The sequence below is a fragment of the Panthera onca genome, chromosome B1 (assembly GCF_046562875.1).
Source record: "Panthera onca isolate mPanOnc1 chromosome B1, mPanOnc1 haplotype 2, whole genome shotgun sequence".
In the NCBI taxonomy this organism is placed as follows: domain Eukaryota; kingdom Metazoa; phylum Chordata; class Mammalia; order Carnivora; family Felidae; genus Panthera; species Panthera onca.
Genome location: NC_138342.1, coordinates 41,035,740 through 41,061,902, shown reverse-complemented (window position 1 = coordinate 41,061,902; position 26,163 = coordinate 41,035,740). Strand labels below are relative to the sequence as shown.

Below are 26,163 nucleotides of genomic sequence, written 5' to 3'. Positions count from 1 at the left end.
TTTTTATAAGAAAATAAACAAAAAAAATTAGAAGACATACTGAATGAGCTTTATGCTAAAGCAAAATCTGATCTTTGCTTTCTGACTAGATTGTAAGATCCCAGAATCCAGTTATATCATTTTCTTTATATTTACTGAGGCAAGCCTAGCACATGGCACATGGTATTTTGGTAAGTATATGTCCTATTGCCCACATATTTCTCAGCAATCAAATCAACTGATAAATTGGATTTCTGCTGATGAAAGGTATGGTGCTCTTTCTGTGGTAGCACATTAAGATTTTAAGTATTCAAGCTAAACTGTCATTTTCCATGCTGGCATTTAGAAGTTATTAGGTCTATTTGTAACGGGTGATGCAACAACCAAAGAATTCAAACATAAATTGGGTAAAATCCAAAGTCGTACTAGAAGTTGACTCACAATTGATAGAGGCTACAGGATTTATTAGCAAATTCAGAACTTGGGTGCTTTAATTTTGAACTGTGAGATCACCAGAAATAAGTTTGTTTGGATTAAATTAAGTCAAGTCACTTCAAAACACCTGCACTGAGGTAAGATCTAATGAAATGTCATCGTAAGAATGTTTGCTTGTTAGACATAACTTAAAAAAATTAAGGGGGGCCTGGGTGGCTCAGTCGGTTAAGCGTCCAACTTTGGCTTAGGTCATGATCTCACAGTTTGTGAGTTTGAGCCCTGCATCTGGCTCTGTGCTGACAGCTCAGAGACTGAAGCCTGCTTTGTTTCCCTCTCTCTCTGCCCCTGCCCCACTCACCCTCTGTCTCTCTCTCAAAAAAATAAATAAACATTAAAAAAATAAAAAAAATAATTATAAAAGAATTGTTGAGGGTGGTCATTAGTTCATAAAAATGAAATCCACGGGGGCCCCTGGTGGCTCAGTCAGTTAAGCATCCAACTCTTGATTTTGGCTCAAGTTATGATCCCAGTGTCATGGGATCAAGCCCCACATGAGACTCTGCACTCAGCATGGAAATGCTTATTCCCTCTCTCTCTCTCTCTCTCTCTGTCCTCTGCCCCTCCCCCCCCCCACTTGTGTGTGTGCTCTCTCTCTCTCTAAAATAAAAATGAAAAGGGGCGCCTGGGTGGCTCAGTCGGTTGAGAATCTGCCTTCAGCTCAGGTCATGATCTCACGGTTCGTGAGTTCGAGCCCGCGTTGGGCTCTATGCTGAGCGTTCAGAGCCTGGAGCCTGCTTCAGATTCTGTGTCTCCCTCTTCTCTGCCCCTTCCCCGCTCATGCTCTGTCTCTCAAAAATGAATAAACGTAAAAAAAAATAATTAAAATAAAATAAAAATGAAAAAATACATGAAACCCATGTAATAAATTCCTCCTTAATTTCAGTGTCAAGAAAAAGTTTGTCTTCTCAGATGAACTCTTGAAATTCCATAATCACAATTATTGTTCAGCATATTTCCATTTTTGCTCCATGAGGGTAGAGATCATGTCTTATTTGTTCACCATAGACTCTCCAGCATCCAACACCTATTTATTGCTCAAAATGCAATGTAATAGAAGCCAAAGGAAGAGAACGTTCCAAGAAGGAAGGAATAGTCACTCATGTCAAATGCTGATAAAGACTGAGAACTATCCATTAAGTGCAGCAACAAGGTTATTTATAACTTTTGCAAAAAGCAGTTTCATACCTAGATAGCAGTGGGTTTAGAAAAGAGTGGGAATAATATAGAAAAAAGTGTGACTGTGCTTTCCCAAACCTTAGTTGTTGAGTGAAAGGAAGTCCTAGAGTGGTAGCTAAAGGGAAAATACAGAGTGGATGAAGGTTAGTTTACGTTTTTTCTTTGAATTCCATAGAGACTTAACTATAATTGTTAAAGGGGAAGAGCCAATAAAGAAGAGTTGAAAGAAAATACGGGAGTGAAAAGGGATAATTCATAGCCTAAGGCAGATTTCCCAACTGGTGTTCTGTGAATGTGCTATAGGTATGCCTACAGCTATGATCCATTCAGCCTTCAGGATGAGCTGTGGGCAGAGCCCACAGGCCAGTTGCCTGCAGCTGAGCAACCTTCTTTGAGGTCCTCTGAGGGTAACTGGTACGGACTAAAGCCTAATGGGATGCACAGCTGATGAGCGTGGTGGGCATCTTTCAGCTCTTCTTCACCCTAAATGGCAGAAAATTTAGTCAAAGGGCACATTGCTGCACACTGTGGGCAGGGGCCCTAGATGCTGCTGGAGATATTTATGTTCTTTCGATGCCCAGGGAGCATGGCAGGCATCCTAAGGTGCAACTAGCAGGGGAGAGACCCAAGGAGATAGGACAGGGGCTCCTGGTGGGTGTAGCTCCAAGGAATAGCCCCAGACAGCAGCCCCAAATCTCAGTCTTCAAATTAATTCCACATGTCTGGTGAGTTCTTGACGTCCAGGTGGGCTGCAGGTGGACTGCTCAAATCATGCAAATTAGAGCTCTTCGATATTTTGGTATACTTAACGTCTCAAAGTTCATTTGGACTCAAAGTTCACTGGGATTATCACAGGACACTTCCATGTTATGTTTGTTAATGAAAGATAAGAAAACTGTTAAAGAGTCATTAGATAAAATTTCAGTAAACACTGAAAGGTTATTACCTTCTAAATTTCTCATTGATGAGAGCTACTAAGAATTCATTACTTACCAATAACCTTTACAAAAAAGGGAGGTATTTGGCGGCTCAGGTGAAAGAGCATGCAACCCTTGATCTTGGGGCCATGAGTTTGAGCCCCGTGTTGGGTGTAGAGAGTACTTAAAAATGAATAAATAAACAAACTCCAAAAAAAAAAAATTCAAAGAAATAATCGCTAAAAAGTCAGGAAATTTGTATGGCCATTTCAAATTTAAACCTAATATTTACATTTAGAGCTGTCTGGGTGGCTCAGTCAGTTAAGCATCTGACTCTTTTTTTTTTTTTTTTTTAATTTTTTTAATGTCTATTTTCTTTTTTCTTAAATTTTTTTTAAATGTTTATTTATTTTTGAGACAGAGAGAGACAGAGCATGAACGGGGGAGGGTCAGAGAGAGGAAGACACAGAATCTGAAACAGGCTCCAGGCTCTGAGCTGTCAGCACAGAGCCCGACGCGGGGCTCCATCTCATGGACCGCGAGATCATGACCTGAGCCTAAGTCGGCTACCCAACGCACTGAGCCACCCAGGCACCTCAATGTTTGTTTATTTTTGAGAGACAGAGTGTGAGTGGGGGAGGAGCAGAGAGAGAGACACAGAATCTGAAGCAGGCTCCAGGCTCCGAGCTGTCAGCACAGAGCCCGATGTGGGACTCAAACCCACAAGCCGTGAGATCATGACCTGAACCAAAGGCGGACGCTTACCGACTGAGCCACCCAGGCGCCCCTTCTGACTCTTGGTTGTGGCTCAGGTCATGATCTCACGGTTCGTGGGTTTGAGCCCCGCGTCGGGCTCTGTGCTGCCAGCACGGGGCCTGCTTGGGATTCTCTCTCTTCACCTTTCTCTGCCCATCTCCCACTTGTGCTGTCTCTCTCAAAATAAATGAACTTAAAAAAATAAAAAATAAAATTTACATTTAGAGAAGCAAGTTCAAGTTTAAAAGATATTATTTGGGGATTTTATACAATTTAATATTTATTCAAATAGAGTCAATATTTTGTTTTGTTCTCTCCCCTTGTATTTTGTGTTTTATCATAATTATACCATAATAAATATACACCCAAACACATAAATAGATGTGTGTGTATATATTTACCATATATACATATATCTCTCCTGCATAGATGCCTCAATCCCCTCCAGTTTATTCTAGTGAATAGCACAAATATTGTCATTTTTCTATGTTTTCCATGATGTAAAAAAAGTTGGGACATGTATAGAATTTGTGAGGAGAAAGGGGATAGTAAATAGGTTGATGGATAAGTATAAACGGGAGAAGGAGTGACCCACCCTTTGAAACAAGGAGGAAGAAAGTAATAAAAGGCACAAAATACCTGTTTATATATTTGTGACGGGAAGACAAGGAAGTTGGGGATATTGGCAAGAGAATGTCTGAAATGATAGGCAACGGAATTGTAGTAGGAAAAGAGCGAAGACGGTCAGTAGGCATAAAGTTAGGGTTCTCAAAGAACCCTGGCAGTTGCCAGGTTGTGAAAGCACAGTTGTAAAATAAAGTTATCTACGTGGGAGAGCAGGAAGAATGTAACATTGACCAGACAGTGCCGTGTAAATATTTCATATTTGGTGGCTTTACATCACCACCACCAAAGACTTTGTCGTCATGAAAATGGAGGTTATGGGAAATGGAAGGAAAGATAACAGAGTTTGGGGTTGCTTCGGGTTCGGAGCTACAGGCTAGTTCCACAGTTTGATTCCTCCTAGCCATTGGAGTAGGAATCTAAGGGATTTACAAAGAGCAGAAGAAACAACATGTAAGAGTGAAAGGAGGTAACCAGATTGTTCCTTACATTGTCAGAACCCAGTTTAGTTCACAAGCCTCAGGAGTAAAGTCTAGATTTACTCACATATAAAGTCCACTATAGTTTTCAGATTTTTATCACCATAAGGCACTTCTTGAAGGCCGTCTAAAAGGCAGGCTTCCCAGCCGATGTGAATTCACGGGCAGATTTGGCAGGTGACCCCAAATAAGCATGGTTTTTGGCAGACGTTTCGAGACAATTTACCCCCCAGCTCTTCCTTGCAAACACATTACCATTCCTGAGTCTCTTCTGCAGAGAAATCTTGTATCTGTGACCAGGCGAATTTCTTCTAGAGCTGGTCTGAAGGAACTTCAGGAAACTTGGGATTCTAGAATGCATCTGAAATTATGCTTGGACATATTTTCCTGACGCACATTTTGTACTTGGTTTCCCTTTTAGCAGAAGAGATGAAGAGAAACATCAATAATTAGGGGTTTATGTTTCTATACTTACATGAATGTAAGAAAAGACAGTATCTCTGAGCTCCTAAGTCATACAAAGTTATAAGAAGCACCTAGCACAGGGTCCAGCATTTAGTTTACATGCAATCAGTGTGAGTTGTTTTTTACTTTTTTAAGGATTTGAGGTACTAGAAAGGAATTTGAAAAAAGAGAGAGGAGTAAGCATACAGATGATGTGACCTAGACTATTAATTCCTGGTTAACAGCCTCACTTTGTCCAGCTCTCTAATTAAAATTTAAAACAAGCACTTTATTTTTAAGGGCACTATAGGGCTTCCAGAGATGAAATACTCCAGTTCTCATCAATGCTGTTTTGGGGCTGATAAAATCCCAATTATACTATTTCTTTGTTCTTTCATTAATCTCAGCTCTATCTCCAGTATCCTGAGTTCTGCGTTCAAACCTGAATTTGTCTACTTTCTTATAACCATGCCAAGAGTCAACTCTTTGTCAAAAGTTAGAGAAGGAGAATTTTTTCCACATCTAAGTAACTCTGTTGCTGAGAATCTTTTCACTACAATGTATATTTGAAGAGAAAGACTTTCTTCCTGGCCATCCCCTGCTTTTCTTTCTTGTATGAAAGTTTCATTTGTAGGCAGAAGCAGGAAGGAGGAGGGGAAAACCCTCCACAAGAGATGACCCTTGCTGTTGTCGCTACTCAGGCTGTCAATCAATCAGAGAACCATCTGCCCCCCGCTTTAGATGGCATCAGCTGTGCCTTTTCTAACGTCACTTACAGAACCCACTAAAAGCTGTTAGACAAATGAGGGGAACCAGAATGCAGCTGCATGTAGCTGATTTTGAATTTTTGCAGCTGAGTCCTACATGCCACTCTGAGTTTTGAAAGTTTTTGTTTGTTTGTTTTGTTTTGTTTTTTATGAGATTGGATAAACAAAGAGAACAATTCCCTTTATAATAATGACTCCTAGGGTCTTAAAGTTTTGTTCTCTGCAAGTTTAAAATAATGTATCTCTTTTAAAACTCCCACCGAATGTTTAAAATTTAAGCCAACTGTAAATATGTAATCATTCATGAGTTCCTCTTAAGAAAAAGTGTCACATGGAAAAAAAATGTTTTTAAAACTGATTCAAGGGTTTCTGTGCTCGTGCTGGTCGCAGCAGCAGCAGATGCGCCCTGGACATGCAGAATGAGGCCAACCAGTTGGTGGACCAGTACGTGCCATGGAAATGCTCCCTCAGCAACAGGATCATGGGCGCCGAGGACCACGCATCCATCCAGACGAACATGGCGGACTTCGAGAAGGTAACAGGCAGGTTCAACGGCCAGTTTAAAACCTGTGCTATCTGTGGGGCCATTTGCAGGATGGGTGAGTCAGATGACTCCATCCTCCGACTGGCCAAGGCCAACGGCATCATTTCAAAGAACTTCTGACTGGAGAGGATGACGGAGGTGGGATATTTGCCATAAAAAAAATAGCAAAAGCCCAGAGAGAGAGAAGTGGGGGGAGAGAGAGAGAGAAAGGAAGGAAGGAAGGAAGAAAGGGAAGGAGGGAGAGAGAGGGAGGAAGGAAGGTTGATTCAGGAGCCAAGTACTTTGTGAGATGGAAGCAAGTTTGGTATCTAGATGCCAGAAGTGTGCAGGCTAGAAATCTAAAGTATTATCACCTTCAGGCCAGTTCCCTATATCAACTTAAAAATGACCAAAAGACACAGCACTTACTTATTTGTCTATGTAGGAAATAAGAATTTTCACGTTCTTACAATGTTATATCATAGAATTTAAAAAGCTTGCTGACCCAGAATATGAAACCATAGGAAATCAGTCCTGGCTGCATGCTTATATACTCTGAAAATTCTGTTTACTGTTTTTCTCAGTATTCGTTCCCGCAGCATCTTCATATGCCTTTTTTGATAACACTTACCACACCATGATTATTTACCTGTTTCACCCACAATACTATTCCTTGCAAGAAAAGCCCCCCCGCCATGTTTACATCAACAGTGTCATGTATACTAGGCTTTTTAAAAAAATGTTTAGTTATGTAACTAAAGCAATTTGTGTATGTAATAGAAAAGTGTTCTAATATTCCTTAAAAGTTCCTTTAATAGATGGAATTAGAAACTGCAGGCTCATGGAAACATCCGCCTGCTTACCTGCATCGGTGCCCACATATTCTGTCTTTCCTCCTGTTACTACAGATCTTCTGTCTGGATTCCCATACAGGACCAGCCCTACGCTTGTGAAGTAGATCCTATCCTGTCTCATTTACTCAAGGACATCCCCTCAGCAGTTCTACCCGCTCTCTCCCACATCCTTGGTTTGCCTTCACTGTTGAAAAACTTCCCATCAGTTTATAAATGACCTATAATTCTCATACCTTTAACAATAGACTCTACAAATTTCTCTTCACCCCCTCATCCCCATTTATTGGCTCACTTATGGCAAAACTCCTTAGAAGAATTGTCTAAACTTCTGTCTCCAATTCCTGTTCTCCTAAGCTCTTTCAGACCTACTTCAAACACGCTTTTACCCTTACCTTTCCATGGTGAATGGTTTTGTAAACCCCCCACGACCTCCATATTACTAAACTGATTTTTCATTTCTCACTCCTTGTGTTAGTTGACCTAAAATATTTGGCACAGTTGATCACTTCTTATTTAAACTTTCTTCACTTGGTTCCAAAATAGCTCACTTTTACATTTTTTTCTCTTACTGGCCTCCCTTTCTCAGTCTCTTTTATTGGTTCCTCCTCATCTCTGTGGCTTCTAGATTTTGGGGTGCCTTTGGATTCAGATCTTGGACATCTCAATGGTCACTTCCTTGGTAATCTCATCCGGTTTCTAGGATTTAAATACAATCTCTACTCTGGTAATGTCCAACTTTAAATTTCTAGTACAGTCCTCTTCTTCTGGCACCCTCGACTCCTATGTCTGTGTACGTATGTCTAATTGGTATCTCAGACTTTACATTCACCAGACCAAACCCTGGTCTCCAACTCTACAGCAGGAAAAAAGAACCTCTTATTTTCAATCTTCTCCATCTCACTTGAAGGCAGTCTCTCTTTCCAGTTTATTAGGCTAAAATCTTTGGAGGCATTTTGGCTCTTTTTCATCTAACAATCTATGCACAATCTCTAGGTAAATCCTATCGGTTCTGTCTTCAAAGCAGATCTGTAATCTGATCCCTTCTCCCCAGACCCACCACTACCACCCTTGTCCACACCACCCATCATCTCTTTCCTAAATTCTTGCATGAGTCTTCTAACTGATCTCCCTACCTTGCTTCGTTTTAGTCTTAACTAGCAGCCACAGTGATCTTGTTAAAACCCATTTCAGGTATTTACTCCTCAGAACCCTCCAATGGCTTCTCATTGCTCTCCAACAAAGGACAAAGTCCTTACGATGGCATACAAGACCCTGTGATCTTTCTCAACCTCCCTTCCAGATGTCATATTCTCCTACTGTTTCCCTTACTAACTACATGCCAGCAACACTGCTCCTGCATTGTCTCAAATATGCCAGGAGGAGCCCATCTTTGGGTCTGTGTCATTGTTCCCTCCTCTGGGTGAGAGAGCTGAGTGCCCTTGCATATCTGCCTAATTCAATCTCTCATCTACTTCAGATCTGTGCTGAAATGTCATCTTCTCCATGAGCCTTTTTAAAAATTAAAATCCTATTTAAAAATTGCAACTCCTCTCTGCCTTTTCTCTTATCCTCAACCTCTATCACTAGTATTTCCTATCCCTCCTCCAATCCCCTGCCTGTTTTTCACTTTCCATATTACTTACTGCTTACCTGTTGTTTTACTTATTCCTTTTTTGTCTCTGGGTAAGGACTATGAGGATAGAATTTTATATTTTTCACTGATGTATCCCTAACGCCTAGCAAAGTGCCGGACAGGTACTCAACTAAAATTTGTTAAAAGACTTAATGAGTAAAAGAATTATGGTCCTCCATGAGTACCATATGCCAGAGACTGGATTAAAAAAGCACAGAGGTTAGACAACAAAACACAAACACAGCCTCCACTGCTAAAAAGCTAAGTTCATCAGCAGAGATAATAATCATATCTAATGTCTGTCAAGCACTTAACTTTGTGCCAGACACTGTTCTAGAATTTTACCTGTCATAGCATTTAATTCTCAAAATAAGAGGTGAATCTTACAAAAATAATCTTTTTATAAAAGGGGAGACACAAGCAAAGAACTTACGTAGCACACTCTATGTCATGGAGCCAGAAACCATTGATACTAGGATTCAGATCTGTACAGTCTGACTCTAAAACCCCTATGCTTAACTAAGTGTGCAATTTATAATGCAAGAAAATTACTACTTTATAGTGAAATACAGTGAAATCTAGGGCATTATAGGAAAACATAGTGAGGCAGGGTTTCTAGAAAAGATGATTCTGAGAGATAATGAGTTAGTGGAAGGAAAACTGCTTAAGTCAGAAAGTGCAATATATTACACCATAAGGTGAGAGAGTGGGGTGCTTTCTCAACCCCCTCATCCAAAACATGTTATTAATTATAGCTAAAGAAAAAAGGGGTGGACAGAAAGGCATAAGGGTGGTATACAGGGGCCACACCACAAAGGGCCTTTTATGTCATGGGAAGAATTTTACATTTTTATCTTGAAGGCAATAGGAAAGGCATAGATGGATTTTAAACAAGGGAAATAAGATCAGATTTGAATTTCAGAGAAACCACTATCAGCTGTGTAGGTAACAGATTAAATGAAAGGCAAGGAGCGCAGCTACATTCATTGAAGCTGTTTTGATAGTTTAATGTTTATTTATTTTTGACAGAAAGAGAGAGAGAGAGAGAGAGAGAGAGAGAGAGAGGAAGGGGCAGAGAGAGAGGGAGACACAGAATCTGAAACAGGCTCCAGGCTCTGAGCTGGCAGCACAGAGCCCGACGCGGGGCTCAAACTCACAGACCGCGAGATCATGACCTGAGCTGAAGTCGGACGCTTAACCGACTGAGCCACCCAGGCGCCCCTGTTTTGATAGTTTAAAGAAGAAAAGATGAAGGCCTGAACTAGGATGGTTGAAGTGGTGACAAAGACAGGAGACAGGATTTCAGAAATAATAAAAAAGTATTCTTAGGGGCACCTGGATGTCTTAGTCGATGAAGCAAGCGTCTGACTCTTGATTTCGGCTCAGGTCATGATCTCAGGGTTGGTGAGACAGAGCCCCACATCAGGCTCTGCGCTGACAGCATGGAGCCTGCTTGGGATTTCTCTCACTCCATCTCTCTCTACCCCTTCCCTGCTCACACTCTTCCTCTCAAAATAAATAAATAAGCAAACAGACATTTTTACAATGTATTTATATTACATTAATTATTTCACTAGACATTCTTTTTTTCTTTTTTTTTTTTTTTTTTTTTTTTTTAGTAATTTCTAAATCCAATGTGAGGCTTGAACTCACAATCCTGAGATCGAGAGTCATATGATTTACCAACTAAGCCAGCTAGCTAGGCACCCCCTAGTTAGGCATTATGAACTAAGTAGGAAAGTTAAAGAGGAAGAGGACAAGAATGACCCCCAGGTTTCTGGGCTTGGTAACAGTATCAAATGGTGGAACCATTGACTAACAAGAGAAAATGGAAGAGGGGGAAAAACGGGATGGAGGGCTGAGTTGTGGACATGGGGATTCGACACTGTCTATAGGATACCCAAGTTGGGGGTGGCTGGATACGCCGGTGTGAAGCTTGGCAATCTGGGCTAGAGTCATCAGCCCATTGATGGCATTTATGTCATAGCAATGAATTAGTAGGATGTCCACATTTAAATGCACCAATATTTAAAGCAGTGATTTCCAACCCAAAGATTTGGAACATTGGATCACCTCAGGAGGCTTTAAAAATATAGATTCTGCGGAGCCCCTCGCTAAACCTACTGCATCAGAATCTTCAGAAACGAGACTGAGGGAGCCATAACATTTTTTAAATCTTCCAGTTGATTCTGCTGGGACTAACCTGCAGCATGCCAGAGAGGCAACTGAGAACCATTGATTAAAATGATAGATAGAGGAGATCAAGAAGTATTACTTAAAAAGAAAAGATGATTAATAATACCTAACGTTTGTTGTGCACTTACTATGAGGCACTGTTCTAAACAGTTTAATGCAGTATCGTAGGAAATCCTCACAACTCTATAGGTGGTAGGTACTATTATTATCCTCACTTTACTATTATTCTTCTGCATTTATTATTCCAAATGAGAAATTTGAGGCACAAAGAAATTGAGTAATTTATTCAAGGTCACATAACTAATACATGATAGAGCTAGGATTTGAATCTAACCCATGTTTTAATGCCTCTCAAACTTTAATGTGCATAAGAATCACCTGGGGATTTGTTTTTAAAAGTAGATTCTGACTGGGGCACCTGGGTGGCTCAGTCAAGCGTCTGACTCTTAATTTTAGCTCTGGTCATGATCTCACGGTTCATGAGATCGAGCCCTGCAGCGGGCTCTATGCTGACAGCGCGGGTGTGGGGTGAGGGGCATGCTCTCTCAAAATAAAAAAAAGTAACTTAAGGAAGGATGAAAAATAGCCAAGTGTAAAGTTCAAAGTTGACAATGTTCTAATCAAAGCAATAAAAATTGATTACTTTCAAATATTTTTTCCAAATTTAAATGACAAATGCCAAAGCTAAACATTAAACTGTGAATGAATAAAATGTGAGTGGTTCCAATTTTATTTTTTTTATTTAAAAAAAAATTTTTTTTTTAACGTTTATTTATTTTTGAGACAGAGAGAGACACAGCATGAACGGGGGAGGGGCAGAGAGAGAGGGAGACACAGAATCGGAAGCAGGCTCCAGGCTCTGAGCCATCAGCCCAGAGCCCGACGCGGGGCTCCAACTCACGGACCGTGAGATCGTGACCTGAGCTGAAGTCGGACGCTTAACCGACTGAGCCACCCAGGCGCCCCAGAGTGGTTCCAATTTTAGAAGACAAGGATATTGTCTTTCCCAGAGATCATTAGTCTATAAAACCAGCATAATCCACATACCCATGTAAAAAAAAAAACTAAAATTTCTCACCACTTCAGTTTAAATGACGTAATTTTCTTCTACATAACTGCAAACTAAACAGACATGGATATACAGACAAACTTGGATAAAAGAAACAAGGAAGATTTCTGATAAATCTTATAGCTGTTGCTTTTCAAATCTATCCAAAATAAGTCCTACTGTGAGCCATACAAGGATTCCAATTGTTTACCTTGCCTATCTGTTGCTAATCATGCTGAAAAGATACGTTTCCTGGTATTCTGTGGTGGAGTCCGTGTACAGTGAGTTCTCAACCCTGGCTACACATACGTGTTTGTATTTCACATTGACATAAATTTGGGTTGTTGTTGTTTTCAAAATTCAGTACTGTGTTTCCAAAATCCATCCATGTTGCTTGTGTATCTATAACCTGTTGTTTCTAATTTTTGTCAATCTTTTAGATATGAAGGAACAATCTCTTTGTTGTTTCTATTTGCATTTCACTGACATTTTGAAGTAGAGTCCTCCAAGAGAGGTAAGCATGATGTGTTCATTTCCTAAGGATGCCATAAATGAGTACCAAAAATTGGGTGGCTTAAAACCAGACATTTATTGTTTCACAGTTCTGGAGGCTAGAAGTGTGAGATCAAGGTGTCAGCAGGGTCCCTGCCGACTTCTGGTGTTTGGAGCAATCCAAGGTGTTTTTTGGCTTCTAGATGCATCGCTCCAGTCACATGGCTGTCTTGTCTCGGTGTCTCCACATGACCTCCCTCTGTGCGTCTGTCTCTGTGTCCAAATTTCCCCTTTCTCCGAGGACACCAGTCAGACTGGACTAAGGTCCACCCTAATGACCTCATTTTATCTTGATTTTCACTGTAAAGCCCCTATTTCCAAATAAAGGCACTATCTGGGGTGCTGGGGGTTGAGACTTGCACATATTTTGGGGGGTAGGCAAATCAGGCCATAACACATATTACATTCATTTCCACGTATGTAAGGAAAGTAAGGAGAGGGCAGTGATACATTATGTACCAAATATGAAATCAGTTGAGTACTAAAGGTACTTAAAATTTAAAAATCAGACAATGTAAGTATAAAATGGACTATTTGATAAGAATAGAACTGCTCGGGCGCACCTAGGTGGCTCAGTCAGTTAAGCATCTGACTTCGGCTAAGGTCGTGATCTCACAGCTCGTGAGTTCAAGCCCCACGCCGGGCTCTGTGCTGACAGCTTGGAGCCTGGAGACTGCTTTAGATTCTGTGTCTCCCTCTCGCTCTGCCCCTCCCTCGCTCATGCTCTGTCTCTGTCTCTTTCAAAAATAAATAAACATTTAAAAAAAAATTTTTAATGAAATAAAATAAGAAAAACAATCAGAAAGAAAGAAAGAGAAAAAGAAAACAATCCTGGAAGAATATATACAAAGCTGTTAGAAGTGATTATCTCAAAAAAACAAAACGAACATAAAAGAAAGAGGGGTGGAGTTTCTCTTTGGAGAATGGCACACAGGTATCTTTACCTTCTACATGATATATCTCTTTATGTAACAGAATTTTGGATACTAAGCATACATTTATCACTTAAAATTAATATGAGATAGTGAAAAATTGGAAATAACATAAGTATCCCAAAATGGGGGAGATAAATAAATAATGACTTATCCAAATAACAAAAGTTTATTAAAAATCATGCTTTTAACAAATATGTAATAACATAGGATGATGGTCACTATTTTACAGTGAATTAAAAAAGTGTCACACAAATGACACAGTAGAATCATAGTGTTGCAGAGAGAATAATGGAGTGCTTCACCATAAGTTATATGGCATTCAGCCAGATTATCTCCCTGAACTGATTTTTCATCTGTGAAATGTAGAAGTTTCTCATAAGGTGGTTATGAAGAATAAATTAGACAATTCAAGTAAAACATCTGCCACATAGCAAATATTCCCATAAAGGTTATAGGTATGCAGGAGCGCCTGGGTGGCTCAGTTGGTTAAGTGTCTGACTTCAGCTCGGGTCATGATCTCACAGTTTGTGAGTTCAAGCGTCCTACCGGGCTCTCTGCTGTCAGCCCAGAGTCTGCTTTGGATCCTGTCTCCCTCTGTTTCTGCCCTTCCCCCACTAGTGCTCTCTCTCTCTCTCTCTCTCTCTCTCTCTCCTTCAAAACTAAATAAATAAATAAACAAACATTTAAAAAGTTCAAAAAAAAAAAGGTTATATGTATGCATTAGAAAAACTTTTGAGAAAAGTACACCAAAATTTTATTTATTTTTATTTATTTTATTTATTTTTATTTTTTTAAAAATGTTTATTCATTTTGAGGGGCGCCTTGGTGGCTCAGTCGGTTAAGCGGCCGACTTCGGCTCAGGTCATGATCTCACGGTCAGTGAGTTCGAGCCCCGCGTCGGGCTCTGTGCTGACAGCTCAGAGCCTGGAGCCTGTTTCAGATTCTGTGTCTCCCTCTCTCTGACCCTCCCTCATTCATGCTCTGTCTCTCTCTGTCTCAAAAAATAAATAAATGTTAAAAAAATTAAAAAAAAATAAAAATAAATTAAAAAATGTTTATTCATTTTGAGAGAGAGACAGAGCCTGAGCAGCGGAGGGGCAGAGAGAGAAAGGAGACACAGAATCTGAAGCAGGCTCCAGGCTCTGAGCTGTCAGCAGGGAGCCCCACACCAGGCTCCAACCCACAAATCGCGAGATCATGACCTGAGCTGAAGTCAGAGGCTTAACCAACTGAGCCATCCAGGCGCCCTATATTTAATTGTTTTAAGTTTATTTGTTTATTTTGACAGAGAGGGAGGGCGGGAGGGGCAGAGAGAGAGAGAGGGAGAGAGAGAGAATCCCAAGCAAGCTCCGCTCTGTCAGCACAGAGCCTGCTGCAGGGCTTGAACTCGTGAACCGTGAGATGATGACTTGAGCTGAAACAACTGAGCCACCCAGGTGCCCCACCGAACAGGTGTTGCTGTTTTTGGATATGAGCTTACTGATAAATTGTATTTTCCTGTATATACTTTCTATGTTTTAAAAACTATAATGATGAAAATAAATGTATCTAGTTTCCTATAAAATATAATAATGATGGAAGAAATTATCAGCAACAACATTCCGTATCTCTGGAAGATTTAGTGCAGTTTCCCATTTAGAAGGTAGGTATGTATCTGCACTCCCAGATTTGTCTCCAGATAAAAATATGTGGGAAAGGGGAAATCCTGGGTAGGTTCTCAGCCAAAAGGGAAAATTTGAAGGAAGTCATAATAATATCTCTATTTGTGTAGCACTTTTTACTTTACAAAGCCTATTTACAAATGCTATTGAATTGTCAGAAAAGATCATATAGATACTGTTGTTTCCATTTTACAAACAAGAAGGTGACACTCAAAAAGATTAGATGACAAAAATAATGGAATTTGCAAATAACCAGCCTGGGACTTGAATTTAGGTCTTCTAGGTTAAAAAAAAAAAATTGTAAGAAAGAAGAAAAAAGAACATAGCATTGGTGTTGTTTCAGAAACTTTTCCTAGAAGTTGCCCATGAAAATAATATTAGATATTTTTTCCTGTGACTCATTCTGAAAAAAAAAAAAAAAAAAAATCTGTTTATTCCCTAGGGAAATTCCACACTATTATTTTCAAGTTTTAGGAGTATTTTGGTTTTTATGTTGTTTGGTTTTTGTTGGACAAAAATGTTCGGCGCTGATGACTATTTGTGTAGTTCTTACAAAAACAATCAAATTTCAAGAGAACTTTGAACAAGGCAAATAGCGCTAGAGAGTTTTAGTGGGTATGTATTTGTGTTCGGGTGGAAACTAAGATAAAATGAGGAACTCTCATTAACCAAAACTGAATTGAATGTTTACAGTCTAAACATTAATAAACATTAAAAGGTTGAGAAGCTGAAAGATACTCAATCTACATAGAGAGGAAAATGGCATGTGGATTTGTTAAAAAAAAAAAAAAAAAAAAAAAGTAAGAGCCTCAAATAAATCTGGGCAGGAATAATGTGTTTGTCCTAAAGTCAGGGCAAGAAGTCTGCTGTCCGCACAAAGACCAGCAAAGGCCATTAAAGGGAATTTTAGGACGGGAGTGACATTGTCAGAAGGGCAACAGAGGAAGTTGATTTTGGCAGCAGCTTTGGGAAAGGACTTAACGAGGAAAAAAAGGCTGAAGAGGCTTCTCTCAAAGGGAGTAATGACTATACAATGTACATAAGTGGAGTTGTACAAACGGAAAAGCTTGCGCATACAAGAGTCATCTGTTTTAAACTTTTAGGGAACCTTTCTACTTCAAGTCCTTTTAATCAAATCTTATTTTTCACCTGTCTGTCCACTATACTTTTGCATTTAGCTTTCATTAACTTCCTCACAATCGTTATAACCACCGTTGTGTTTTAAAATTGTCTGCTTTGACCACCTGCATTAACCTTAGGTTGTGTCCCAACAAGGCTCAGGCATGTTTAATCAGTTGTTGAGCCCAACCATCTGGGCATTCCAAACTCCGGTAGTAAGAATTAACACCTTGGTCTTGAAATGTTAGAACAAAACACCCATTGTTTCAAACATCATTCTATGTCATGAATTTGTGTTAAGGGGTGTTGGAGTAGGGGCGAAAAGCTATTACTCAGGCTCTTTTAATAGCTTTTAGCTTGTTGGGACGTGAGTTTCAATTCTTTGAACTCTTGTCTTCCTATTTATCCAGAACAGTTCATTGTTGGATAAACACCTAGCAGCCTCTAGGGTTTCTCTTGTTTGTTTTTTCTTTTTTTCCATACTGTTGCTAATTTATTGTGCACCAAGCTGCTTTGTATTTTTAAGCTATATCCAGACTAATGGCAACTGTTAATACATGTTTGAAGTATGCAAAGTAAGATAGCAACTGTCAGAAAGAAAAAAAATATACTTTAAACAGTTACCATTTTCGTATATACTATTTTCTTAAGTTTATTTATTTTGAGAGAGAGAGAGAGTACGTGTGTGCAGGAGGGGCAGAGAGAGAGAGAGAGAGAGAGAGAGAGAGAGAGAGATAGGATCCCAAACTCGGATCTCATGAACTGCAAGATTATGACCCGAGCCAAAATCTTGAGTCAGACGCTTAACCCACTTGGTTCATATATACTATTGTTTATCATGAAATTTAAGAGATTTATGAGTCTTTTTTTTAGTGATTTAGGTTGTTCAGAACAGAGACAGTACATCATACCAGTCTTCATTGGTGTGATGCAGGAAAGGCCAATGCCATTTCTAGATCGTGCTTTTTCATCTCAATACTACTAGAGGATTCATCAGGTAAGCAGACTACAGTAGAACTGATTAGGCTATTGATAGATGGGCCTAGGAGCCACAGCACATGCCTTTGGACACTGAAGGAAGGACTTTTTCCAAGAGGATGTGTTCTTGATTGCTTAATGGAATTTATGTGTAGAAAGGCTCCAAGGATCTAAGTGTGGCCATGAGAACTCATTGGCCTTGGTAAAATCGGCCCTCTCCCTACTGTCACACCACCTTTGGCAGGATCGAAGGAAGGGCCATAAACTGCGGCTTCTTAGCAATCCCACCTGCCCCTCTCCTACAAAGTGTTAGCAACTAGGCACAGTGAAGAATGATACCCACCATCTCTTAAGTGACCATCAGAATTAATCTCATTATGCCACATGCCTTATCCTTTTCAGCAGTACAGACAGAAATCCAAGCCCCTGGACCAGGCATTTTCATTCATAGAGTTTAGCACACCCACTGATCTGATTTCATCTCCCACTCCTCCCCAACCAGCCAAACCCTTCCACTGCGTGCTTTGGAATGTATGGTTGCTCTTTCCTTCACTCGAGTTTGGCTAGCCTTTGAAGACACTTCATCCTCCGCAGTGGTAGCTGCGTTTTCTCCCCTACCCCACTTACAGAGGACCTAAGGGTGATGTCTGTGTTTCTTATTACTGCTTTTAGGTATTTTAATCATTCTTCCTCCCAGAACAACAATAACAACTACCACTACCCCCACCACCAGCTCAGCTTCTTTGAAGCACATGCTGTTAGACCACTAACTCGCCTTGTTGACTCATCCATTACCCTTTTGCTAACTTCCTCAGTCAAAGAAGATTCTAGATTCTGGTCTTCTTTCTCTCCCTCTTTCTCTCTCCACCACTTTGGACTATACTCCTATGCTGGGTAACCTCAGCACGCACAAAAATTATCCATGTATCCACGTATGTCCATGTGTATGCATTCCCTAGCTTTTAAGTTCCTTAATCTTCCTACTTTCAAGATTATTTTCCTCCACTACATTTCAGCAAAATGCTGTTGTGATCATATGCCTTAGAGGACTCCTTTCTACCACATCACGTTATCACCTTCAAAAATTCCTGACTTCTGGTACTCCATACTCTTATAATCAACCATCTCTTATATTTCTAGCTGTACCATGACCACCACCCCCAACCAACCCCTTTGGAGCAGCCAGTCTTTGGTCTATCACTTTTTCACTGTCCATTTTTCTACTTGTGTTACTGTATTTTCTCCTTCTGTGGCTTATTGTAACTAGGTCTATTGCATATACCCACAGCTGTCTTGTCCCTCCCACTTTCCATCTTACTCACTAGAAGAACCCAACCCTGCCTTAAACATAACCCTTTACTTCACATCAACACTGATCAGTTGACTATGGCTCGAGAACAATATACAACCGTGTTGAATGCTCTTCAAAACTTTTTTCACCATAAGATTCCAGTCAGTCTTGCCCTGTTCAACAGTCTTCTGACACTTCCCTGGGCTTTCCTACTTCCCTAGATAGTTATTTCACAGCTTCTCCTCCATCTTTTAACCTCAGACATCCCCACTCCACTTCTCATTTTCAGATAATGACCATTCTTCTTCTTTTTTTAAAAAAAAATTATTTATATTGAGAGAGAGAGAAAGATCATGCATGCTAGCGGGGCAGGGCAGAGAGGGGGGGGAGATAATCCCAAGCAGGCTCCTCACTGTGGGTACAGAGCCCAAAGCCGGGCTCGAACCCATGAACCATGAGATCATAACCTGAGCAGAAATCGAGAGTCAGACGTTCAACCACCTGAGCCACCCAAGTGCCCGATAATGACCACTCTTCTAATTTCAGAAAGTAGAAGCAATTGGAAGAAAATTGCCTGATTTTTCTTCATTAAATCTATCAATCTACCAACATTTGTATCTATGCACTTTGCCTTTCCTTCTGTTAGCTTACATAACCCTCAGGGCTCCCATCTGAAGACAGCATTTTCATATGTGTATCAGATCCTGTACTTTGGGCCCACCAATGATTCTTTTTTCTTTTTTTAAGTGTATTTATTTTGAGAAAGAGAAAGAGAGAGGCACACAGATAGAGAGAGAGAGAGAGAGCCAGGGAGGGGCAGAGAGACAGAGAGGGAGAGAGAATCCCAAGCAGGCTCCGAGCTATCAGCGAGGAGTTCATTGCAGGGCTCAAACTCAGGAATTGTGAGATTATGACCTGACCTGAAATCAAGAGTTGGATGCTTAACCGACTGAGCCACCCAGGCACCCCTGCCCACCAATGATTTCAATCAAGTAATATCCTCTCTCCCCTCTGCATCCATAATTTTTCCTTCTCTTCTTAATTATTCCCATCAGCACATAAGCAAGATATGAATTCTCTCTAGTATCCTTATTCCCTTCAACTAATGTCACATTTTCCTACTCTTTTTTATTGCAATAGTCCATCAAAAGTTGTCTATTATTACTGTCTCCTCTTGTCACCTTGCATTTTCAATTCAATTCATTCCATTTCCAGCATTTGCACTATTCCTCCAAGAACACTCTTGTCAAGATCAAATAATGGCCTCTATCTTGCCAAACCCAGCGGTCATATCTCAGTTCTCACCTTGCATGGCCTCTTAATAGAATTTCACTTGATGATCTTTACTTCCTTAAAGATTTCTTCACTTAGCTTCCAGATCACATCTCTTTTTGGCTTCTCCTACTTTGCTGGCCAGGCCACATCAGGGCTCAGTCATTTGCTTTAAAAAAAAAAAAAAAGTCATCTTGGGCTCCTGGGTGGCTCAGCTAATTGGGTGTCTGACTCTTGATTTCGACTCAGATCATGATGTCACGTTTCCTGAGATTGAAACCCCTGTTGGGCTCTGCTCTGACAGTGTGGAGCCTGCTTGGGATTGTTTCTCTCCCTCTCTTCTCTCTGTCCCTCCCCCACTTGTAAATGTGCTCTCAGTCTCAAAATAAATAAATAAATAATAAATAAATAAATAAATAAACAAACTTAAAAAAAAATCATCTATGCTCTTTGTGCTCGTTTCTTAGATCCTCTCATTTAGTCCCATGGCCTTAAACACCATCTATACCCTGAAGCCTCCTAATTTATGTCTCTGGCTCTAACTACTCCTCTGAGCTCCAGACTTCTATTCCAGTCCCAACTTGATATCTCCCCTTACATATCTATTTGGTGTGTCTTTTTTTTTTTTAAATTTTTTAGGTGTTTATTTATTTTTTAGAGAGAGAAAGAGGTGGGGGGAGGGGCAGAGAGTGAGGGAGACACAGAATCCGAAGCAGGCTCCAGGCTCTGGGCTGTAATCACAGAGCCCAATGAGGGGTTCGAACTCACGAACTGGGAGATCATGACCTGAGCCAAAGTCGGACGCTTAACCGACTGAGCCACCCAGGCGCCCATGTGCCTTTTTTTTTTTTTAATCCAACGTAAATTATTGATTTCTTTCCCCAGAACCGCTCCTTTCCATGTGTTCCCTTTCTCAATAATTGGCACTTATCTTTCACTCCACTGACCTGCCATTCATCCTGGACTCTGTTCTTTTCCTTGTCGTCGATCCATCAGCAAGTCCTGTCAGCTGTCTCACCACCAGATATCCAGGATCTGATGAAGTCTCACCACCTCCATTGTTACCACTCAAGTCCAGGACCGCATAATCTCTCCTCCAGTCTTTTGCAGTAATCTTCTAACAGGTCTCTGCTTTGATTCTTGCCCTTACACAATTCATTCCTTGCACAGAATCAAGAATAATCTTCTTTAATTGGTAAATCAGGTTATGTCATTCATCAGCGTCAAGGCCTACAATGGTTTTGCTTTGCACTTAAGAATACAAAGTCAGTCTTTAACCATGTTTACAAGGCCCTAATGACCCGGCCCACTTCTCTGACCTCATCCGTATACCTCTCCCTCTCCTTCACTCTGATTTAGCAGCTTGGACTTCCTACTCTTCTTTGAACATGCCAAACTTGTTCCTGACACAGGGGAAAAGTACAGCTCGTAGAGAATCTGAATTTGCTTTTAGGAGTGTTCAGGTTGGTAAAGCGTGTTGGGTCTCATGTGGATCTATCAATTGAATCAAATTCCATTTGCAATTTTATATGTTTGTTGATTGACCTTTGATGAGGTAGTGAGCTCCATCGACGTGTCGGAAAGCTCATAATCATATCATCTAGTTCATCAGCTGCTGTTGGTGGTAATTGGTCTTTAGCCAAGACTGCCTTGATTTGGGTTATTTATGTCACAGTGTACTTCTTTTTTCCAGCGGAATATGAGATGGAAGATGTTGCTCTCGTGATTAGTATATTAATAAGCACTCATGAAATCTATCTCTAGGTTATTTTTGAATCAGCCCAGCATTTCTCTTCTTCTCTACTCCCTTTTCTTCACCTCTCCTGTGGGAAAAGGCCCACATATCTCCATTGACTACTTTTTCCCTTCATTCTCATTCTCATCCCAAAATCCATTAGCAGAAATTTTACTTGCCTCAAATTCAAAGCTAGTCTACACTACAGGCAACCTGAGGGCAAAGGCCATGCCTGTGTCCTTCGCTGCACTCACAGTACCTAGCACATTGCTTGGCACATAATTGGCATTGCTAGTAATTGTAGAATGCACAGATGAACGGAAAATAGACACTTCCTAGTTTGTAAACAGAAACATAGCATCTTGTTGTTAGGACCTAGTAGATAAAGAGATTCAATCTTTGGAGAAATCAAAATGTTTCATTTGGTAAGAAGAGAATTGTCATGATAGAAAGGCCAGCAACTCTCCTTCAAGAAACTTCCAAGGAATGTGCATTACTCAAATGGTGGAATTTACAACCATCACAGCCATCATTATCAAGGGACTCAATCCTAGCCTTTTTTTTTTTTTAATTTATTTTTGAGAGACAGTGAGAGAGCATGGGCGGGGGAGGGGCAGAGACAGAGGGAGACACAGAATCTGAAGCAGGCTCCAGGCTTTGAGCTGTCAGCACAGAGCCCAACGTGGGGTTTGAACCCACAAACTGGGTGTTCATGACCTGAGCTGAAGTCAGACGCTCAGCCAGCTGAGCCACCCAGGCGCGTCCCCCTTTTTAATTTTTTTAAAAATATTTTTTTTAACGTTTATTTATTTTTGAGACAGAGAGAGACAGAGCATGAACGGGGGAGGGGCAGAGAGAGAGGGAGACACAGAATCGGAAACAGGCTCCAGGCTCTGAGCCATCAGCCCAGCGCCCGACGCGGGGCTCGAACTCACGGACCGCGAGATCGTGACCTGAGCTGAAGTCGGACGCTTAACCGACTGAGCCACCCAGGCGCCCCAACGTCCCCCTTTTTAAAAATTTTTTTATTTATTTTTGAGAGGCAGAGAGAGACAGCAAATCCTAGTCTTAATAGGTTCTGAAACCCAATTTTATCAACAGACTAAGAATAGATCCATTTATTATGACTGGATCGACATTACCCAAACTCATAATAATGACATACGAATGCCAACTTATTAGTTTATCATGAGAGCCATAATCATCACAAGAACTTAAAAATATGGAGTCTGTATAATCACTACATGTCTGTAGGTAGTCCTTTATAAGAAGGTGCATCAAATAAGATGTTTGCTTGATGAATAGCGTTTAGAGATGCATTAGAACATAGTGATTAAGACTCAGACCAGGCTTGACCTCAAATCCTGAGACTGCCACTGACTAGCTCTGTGACCTTGGGCAAATTACTTAAGCTCGAATGCCTTAATCTTCTCATCTGTAAAATGGGGATAATAATGGTCTATATCTGTGAAAGCTACTTTTTGGGATGCCTTCACAGGTCACTTCCCCTTAGAATAAGTATTTTCCCTTTTCCCCTCCCTCCCATCTTCCATAAATCTGGGCCTCTACTATTGGTATTTTTGTTATGACCCGGTATCACTGTGCACAGAAAAATGGGTGACGGATGGACTCCTTATTTAGGTGGGGCTAATCGGATTCTCTCACCCAGGAATTTGCAACTGAGACTCAGAGATTCCATTCAGTCTGGTCTGTCAGCTTGAATGGAGTGATGGAAACTTTGGACTCGAGGCTGCAGCTGTAGAGTAATGATGCCTGTCCATGTGCTATCAGAACCAGTCGCAGTCGAGACTGCTCTGCAGACAGAGAGGGAGAGGGGGAATGAAGCAGATTTGCCCAGAGAAGCAGAAGCCAGGAGCATAGGCACCAGAGAGAATCTGGAGCAGTGCCTGCTGGTTCCCTCTTTTAGGTCCTTCAGAGGCTCAGCAGCTTTACTCTTTCTGGAAACATCCCCGTTCTCTCATAAACCTCCTCTTTCTTGCTTAAGCCAGTTAGGGTTAGTGTTTGCCATTTGCAACAAAAGAACCTTAAACAAAACAGCACTACGTGATCTTTTTGAGAAGTCGGGAAGTTAGCACGTGTAGAGCATACGTAGCAACAGTATTCCTGACAACAGGGACGGCCAAGTTGTCTCATTCAGTCAAGGTGTTCTCTCTCCATAAAGGCTTGGATGAAGGCTGCTGACAGTTTTCTGTGACTCTTTCACTTCCCCGCCTCCGTGGCTAACCATCCCCATTCTGTTGGACTCTTGTCTTATTACATATGATGGCACATCTTATCCTTTTCACACAAGTCTTGCAGCGTGAGGAGCCATTCTCTTCATGGTGACTTTGGATTTCTCCTCTGTGATTTATTATGTGCTGGTTGTACAATGAACTCCAAGATGACCCTTAGACACCTCTCATTTCCAGATTCCTTAAAGATACTTCAATGCATTCTCCAAACACTGAACATAATTTACGTTTCACTCGGCTTGTTGGTTCGTGGGCATAAAATAAGGTGAGCAGTCTTAACGGTTCTGGTGTCTTAGTCTCACCCTCCTCGGATTCACTTACAGATTTCTTAGGGCTGTTTATAGGGGCTTCAGCCAGGCTTCTCTATCTCAGCTGCTCTAATGCCACGATGATTAAGTACTACTCTCTTGACTTCTCTGTTAACCTTGAGCCCTACTCTTCTGAGAACTTTTTCAGTATTATAGGCAAAGGCAATAAAGGAATCTGGGGGACAGCATGTAGACCGATCTGATCCAAGCATTCCGGGATAGTGGAAGTTGGTGCTAGAAAAATAGGAAGGGGTCTGTAATGGCGTTACCGTTAGAAACAACGACTCAGATTCCCTGAGGTTGGCAGAATCTCCATGTCAGGGCAGAGATTAACTTGAAGCTTAGATGCTTTCTCCTTCACCATCACTCAACAGTGACCGCTGGCTCCATCACACGGGCCTGGAAGAGCCACTGCCCCTCCCCCCATTAGCTCTGCCGCCTCAGACGTGCTCTTGCCACTATTTTTACTGCTTTTGCTAGAAGTTCTTCAGGCACAACTTCTCCAGTGTGAAGGACACTTTTGATGTCAGTACCATTTTGGAGGCTAGAACAAATTGTTATCTTACTTGCATGAAAATTACCAGGCTGACATCGTACAGGCTAAAAATGTTCACATAGCAGGACTTCCATAAATAGACCTAAAATACTAAATTGTGTTGAGTGGGATTTCACAACAGTTATCGGATAGCTACATATGGTTTGTAAAACTTTTCTTATGGAGAAAGTGACCTGCTAAAATTCCAGGATATAGAAGGTGGAGGGTTTTCTTTATCACAAAGATACCGCCTAAGTGAAAGAGCCTAATTCTCTAAAAGTAAGATGTCTCTTTGAAGGATAATTTAAAATAGTTGTTGTGACTTTTTTCTATGTTAAGGGTTTAGTTTAATGAAAGAGGATTTAATTTTTTCAGTGGGTTTGTAAAAATATTTACCATGTTGGTACTTTTATTATATGTGGGAGTTAATATCTGATGTGTGACTTCCTGAAGAAATGACACATCAATTGCCTATTGTTCTGTTACTTGAACTTGAGCCTGTGCTTCTCTGTGATCATATGACCAGGGTAGCTGCTATACTACTAATCTGCTTGTCATTTACATAGTTAATATATGTGATATATACATATATACCGGTCTCTATTTCAGTTTATCAATACACTGGAATTCAGGCCAAATTTACACTTGAAGAAAGGTAGTAAAACATTAAGGCTTTTGTTTGGAGAGTTCAAACAAACCCCCCTCCCCACCACTGATCCATAAATGGCTAAATATCAAGATAATTGTAGCAAAGTCATTTTTGAATGTACCTGTACAATTGACTAAGTTCTTTATTTCATTTTGCTGTAGACGAACGCACAGGAACATGTATTCATAAATCTTCATATTATTATTCGAATTGACTGGTGGGATCACTACACATACTGCATGTCTGTACTTGGCTTTTGCAGTATCTCAGGACAATCTGGAAAATAGGCAGACAAAGCTAAAGTTAGAAGATAATCCTTGGAAAAGATAATGGGATAGGATGTGAGCCAAGGCTATGGTTCCACAGAGCCCACTTTTTCTGTATCTTTCCGTCTTTTCTTTTCTTCCTGAGTTTATATAATAGCTTCTTCGTTTCTTTCTTCCTTTCTTTCTCTCTCTCTTTCTTTCTCTCTCTCTCTTTCTTTCTTTTTCTTTCTTTTTTCCCGTAAAAGAGCAGGCGGTGCTTCCAACAATAGCAAACGGTGATGTGTTCACCCAAACCTTCTTTCTTTACCTTGAGAAAAGTAACTGACTTTAATTTGAATTAGATTTCAAGGCAGAGAAAATGCCCAGGTTTATCTGTAATCCATAATGGGATCCAAAAGGCTACCTGTTCGGTTTTCCTGAACTTTGTCACAAGGCAAAAAGCAGTGAAACTTCTCCCAAGAAAATGATGATGTAACTAGTAAGGATGGGCCCCTTTGGCTATAACCAAAAGAGATATCGTTCTTTGTCCTGCATGCTGGCAGAAAATTATGGCAACAACTTAAGAAAAAGTGATTATTGTTTCATCTGCGGGCATCAGGATTCTTCTTAGCGAGAATCTCAGACTGTCTTTGTTTTGAAAGAAAGCCTCAATAAGTGATTGAGATCCTGAGGTCTTGGGAAATCAGCTGGTGATAAAGCGTTAGAAAAGGAGTCAGACC

At 40.6% G+C, this 26,163-nt stretch overlaps 2 protein-coding genes across 2 annotated transcripts in view; one reads left to right on the top strand and one right to left on the bottom strand.

Annotated features, from left to right (window-relative positions):
* The first annotated feature begins 6,032 nt into the window (after positions 1-6,032).
* LOC132693333 (small ribosomal subunit protein eS21) lies at positions 6,033-6,623 on the top strand. Its single transcript, XM_060655974.3, has one exon. It carries the CDS (start codon positions 6,050-6,052, stop codon positions 6,299-6,301), a length of 252 nt encoding a protein of 83 aa, XP_060511957.1. The 5' UTR covers positions 6,033-6,049; the 3' UTR covers positions 6,302-6,623.
* A 14,007-nt stretch (positions 6,624-20,630) lies between these two features.
* LOC132693334 (uncharacterized) overlaps positions 20,631-26,163 on the bottom strand; it is a 37,057-nt gene continuing 31,524 nt past the window's right edge. Inside the window, exons 3-4 of the transcript XR_013555293.2 lie at positions 25,300-25,454; positions 20,631-20,860 (exon numbers count right to left, since the gene is read on the bottom strand). The gene's annotated coding sequence lies outside the window, so the exon portion shown is untranslated. The remainder of the gene's footprint in view (positions 20,861-25,299; positions 25,455-26,163) is intronic.